The sequence below is a fragment of the Protopterus annectens genome, chromosome 3.part1 (genome assembly GCF_019279795.1).
Source record: "Protopterus annectens isolate FY-2018-M chromosome 3.part1, PAN1.0, whole genome shotgun sequence".
NCBI lineage: Eukaryota > Metazoa > Chordata > Ceratodontiformes > Protopteridae > Protopterus > Protopterus annectens.
The window spans coordinates 1,660,079,642-1,660,084,181 of NC_056732.1; the positions used below are offsets into that span (position 1 = coordinate 1,660,079,642).

The 4,540-nt window shown below is 33.7% G+C and overlaps 1 protein-coding gene across 1 annotated transcript in view; it reads left to right on the forward strand.

Annotated features, from left to right (window-relative positions):
- Nucleotides 1–301: 301 nt before the first annotated feature.
- LOC122798896 (polyubiquitin-like) overlaps nt 302–4,540 on the forward strand; it is a 25,818-nt gene continuing 21,579 nt past the window's right edge. Inside the window, exon 1 of the mRNA XM_044067998.1 lies at nt 302–565. Coding sequence (XP_043923933.1) covers nt 421–565 — 145 coding nt within the window. The 5' untranslated portion in view covers nt 302–420. The remainder of the gene's footprint in view (nt 566–4,540) is intronic.

Below are 4,540 nucleotides of genomic sequence, written 5' to 3' on the forward strand. Positions count from 1 at the left end.
TGTTATATTGTATGGAGTGAGTTGTCTGAATTTACTGGAAAGTTTAACAAATCATTCTGCACCTTGTACTCATATTTACAAAAACAGATTGATAGCTTTGTTTTATATTATTTTAATGCTGTAGGCTAATTTGAAGAAATTCCATTCTTTGTTATGCAGGTTTACCGTATCTCTAAATATAGCTTCTGTTTAGAATGCAAATGGTGCTTTGCAATTTTTTGTTCACAATTTCCTGTTTCAGTCAGGGTGCTGTACAATTTAAGAAAGTCAGGTGACTGATGACTCAGAAATGAAATGACACAAACAGTGAAAATGAAATGTTAGCATTATGTGGCTTATTAATGGCAAGGATTTGGAGACAGAAAACAGCAGACATATAACATTCTAAAAGTCTAAAGCTGCAACATTTTAAGACTTAGAATGGGAAAAAAGTACCAATTAATAGTACTTGGGCTAAGGCAGGAAAGAATTGTGTTGGACGTGGCAGATTCTGATCATGAATTTAAGAAAATGAATGTGCAGCAAGTCAAGGAGAAACTATCTGAAAGGATCCCAGGATGTCCAAGTATGTTTATACAGTTACTCAATTATAGCTGGGTTTTGGTCTGACTCCCATTTCAATTATAAGATTGTTGCTCAGGTTATTACTATGATGTTGTCCAAGTATGTTTATACAGTTACTCAATTATAGCTGGGTTTTGGTCTGACTCCCATTTCAATTATAAGATTGTTGCTCAGGTTATTACTATGATGTTGTCCAAGTATGTTTATACAGTTACTCAATTATAGCTGGGTTTTGGTTTGTCTCCCATTTCAATTATAAGATTGTTGCTCAGATTATTACTATGATGTTGTGATAATTCTTTTACTTTATCTAGATGTTAATAACTGCTTACATATACTAGAGAGAACTATGCTTATTTTCAGAATGTACATATCACTCAGGAAATTACCAACAACTAATGTGAAAGAAAAATGCATACCACATGCATTCATGTAGCATAGCAGTAATTTAATACAAATCAACACAGTCCAGCATTAATATGTTCCAATGAAGACACAGATGCAGGGATAACCAAATGTCTCAGGAAATAACAGCTTTTCAACACGATTAATACTAAGATGGGCTACTTAGCAGGATCTGTTCATTACTGGCACACACAGACTAACTACAAGTATTCAATAAGTATACATGTTGAAATGTGTGCACGTATGTGTGCACAGGAGGCTACAATATCTGTCCATGTGAGCAAAAGCATTTTCAGAGGGCAAAAATGTCTTTTTCTCAATGTATAGAAAAACAAATTTTAATTATGAGCTGCTAATGAGTTCCAGACTATAGTTCTTGGTTTGATTCCCCCTGTTTCCATTTGTCTAGTCTGTGACTCTGATCAAGCCATTAAAGCTTACAGTGCACCAATGTCAGTCACCTTTGAAAAGAGGATTTTTTTTCCTTTGGGTTATCTGGTTAACAAATAAAAAGACAAAAAAACGTAAAGCTCTATTATCTCAAAGCTACAGTGGAATGAGGATAAATTTGTAAAATGAATTCTGTTGTAGCTATGATTATATAAATAAACACCTGACATGCTAGTTTTCATTTCAGTAAATGCTTTTTAATCTGCTTTGACCTTTTCTTCTTAATTTTCCTTATTCATACCTTTCTCACTTCCACATTTCTAGTTATATTTACAAATGAGGTGGCATTCCCTTTTAGTAATTAATTTGCAGTGTTTTATATATATATATATATATATATATATATATATATATATATATATATATATATAAGTACACACATTTCTACATACATATATAAAATATTGGGGCTACTGTCTTTCAACGAAATTATGTTTAAACGAAAGTTACTTACCCCATCCCATTTCTCCAAAGTTACATTACACGAACACATGGACTGCCGAATTCCTTTCCCTGTGAAAGGAACCACTTGGCCACCGTGGTGAACTTTGCCCTCTCTTCAGTGTAGTGCAATCTTGGGGTTGGTATATTTAAGTAGGGGAGGTGTCCTCCCACATGGGGAGAGTGAGGGCAAAGCCCCCACTTTGGTGGGTTTACTTTTGCTCCATTTAGGTTTATTCCCATGGTGGCCAAGTGGTTCCTTTAGCAGGAAAAGGAATTTGGTACTCCATGCATTCAGTGAAATGCAGCTTCGGAGAAATGGGATCAGGTAAGTAACTTTCATTTAAACGGAATTGCACTTAAAGAAAGTAAACCCAAAATATTATGCATTTTGATATATATATATATATATATATATATATATATATATAGATATAGATATATATATATATATATATATATATATATATATATATATATATATATAGATATAGATATATATATAAAACTTTATGTATATATATATATATATATATATATATATATATATATATATATATATATATATATGTATGTATATATATATATATATATATATATATATATATATATATATATATATGCACACACACACACACACACACACACACACACACACACACACTGCACATAATTTAGCAATACTCCATGGCTGTGTGCAGGTAAACCAAGTATTATTGTCACCAAGGAATAGATTATTGCTACTAAGCAATTCTTTTAATTTTGAATACTACTGCACAAAGTTTTAATTTGTGCAGAAAGCTGTGTATTATTTCACTTTAGAGTAATAAAAACAGTCCACCACACTTTTATTTCATGTAAAGAAGTCTCATTTTGTACTGTTTTCCTCCCCAGCATTACTCTCCTCTCGAAAACTTGCTGCCCGCTATGGTAGCCCTGATTCTTCTCAGTATATCAATGATGACCCTCACTGTTCTTCACATTACTTTATAGCTGACTTCTGTCGGCTGATGCTACCAGATTATAACAAATCAGTGAAAGTGAGCTGCTTCCTCATCCATGTCAGGATGATGATAAATGACATGAGGCATTTGAAGTGTCATAGCAGGCCAGGTGAGTTCACAGTGTAACAGTGTCACCTATAATGAGAACACTAAGCATTCCTACTCTGTCAGAGACTGCCAAGCCGAAGCCTCTCAAGGATCATCTACAGATATAATCTTGACAAATAGTCCCATCTCTGACATGTAGAGCAACCTGTCTTTCTAGCTATTCTTATCTGACAAGATCACACTTGTGGTATGCTAAGCAGAAAATCTTAAGAAAACATAATTATTTATTTATTTATCACTTGAATATGAAAGAAGATTATACACAACTTGCATGAGGTGTACTTTACCAACTTTATAATCAGTTGTGCATCGCTGCTACTGCATTTGTCTCAAAGATGTTGACTTGCATATTATAATTTTTTTTCTTTTTATGTTTTCCTCTTTCTGTTACTGTTTTCAGCACAGCTTGGGGAGTGGAATTTGTCTGTATTTGCTTAGTATCTTTAAAGTGCACTGAAATCAATGAGTATCAGGCATGAGATCTCCACTTGACTTTTTTACACCTTTTTTTAATTTATGTATGTCAGGAACGACAACTGGGTTGCTGATTAATGCAGTCCAGATCATTACTTTCCAAAGCTTCAAGGCATGGATGGTATTTTCTCCCTGGGACTTCTTCCCCTGAGTAATGTTTGATTTATCGTGGACATGAAGATTGCTAAGTCTAACTGATGTTCACATTTTTGAATACTAATACAGTTTTATTGCAAAATAAAAAATACCTATGTGCCAGAACATTCTGAAATGATACCTTATTTGCTCTTGATACAAAACTAATCTGATTAACTCACTGCTTTCTCATTAACACCTTGCAAAGTGATGATGTTGATAATAGAAGTTACGAACACGTCCTCAAAGAAGCAGGATGGATAGACCCATGAAGCATGTAAAGAGGAGGAATACAGAAAGAACTTAAGCTGAATAATAACAGGATATAGATTGAGTTCCTTATAGATACTTCAAACAACTTTTGGTACTTGCGTATTATCGCAATCACATTTCAAACAGGAGAAATGGTTCTTTTCCAAGCCATTAAGCTGTTTCTCCTGTTTGAAATCTGACTGCAATAATAGGTAAGTACCCTGACACTTACTCTGACATGAAATAGAACTGAAACATGTATTTATAACTTTTTTGGAAAGCCAACTATTTGAAAGAAAATGAAAGGTTATGCTTACTTGCAATGCAAATGATGATTTAACAAACAAGCACTTTTGTAGAATAGAGAAGTAGTGCCAGGTACATAAGCAATGGCAGAGAATCATTGGCAAAAATGTGTTAATTGAATAAATGGAGACCATAAGCTGTGACAAACCCACGCTATTCCTCCGAAATAAATGAAAGCTTGTGTTTAACAGCTGGTACTGTTAACGCATATTTCCACATAAAACTCATGGCCATCCTTTACAGACGTATTAAAACACACATAACAGGAGCACTGCCATCAATACTAGCAAGACTGTGTAATGAAGGTAATATAGTACATGCAGACAAACTTATCAGTAGCAACTTCTCAAAACATATATGTTTAATCAATTCCAAAATGGGACTGACGAAACTTGCCTGAT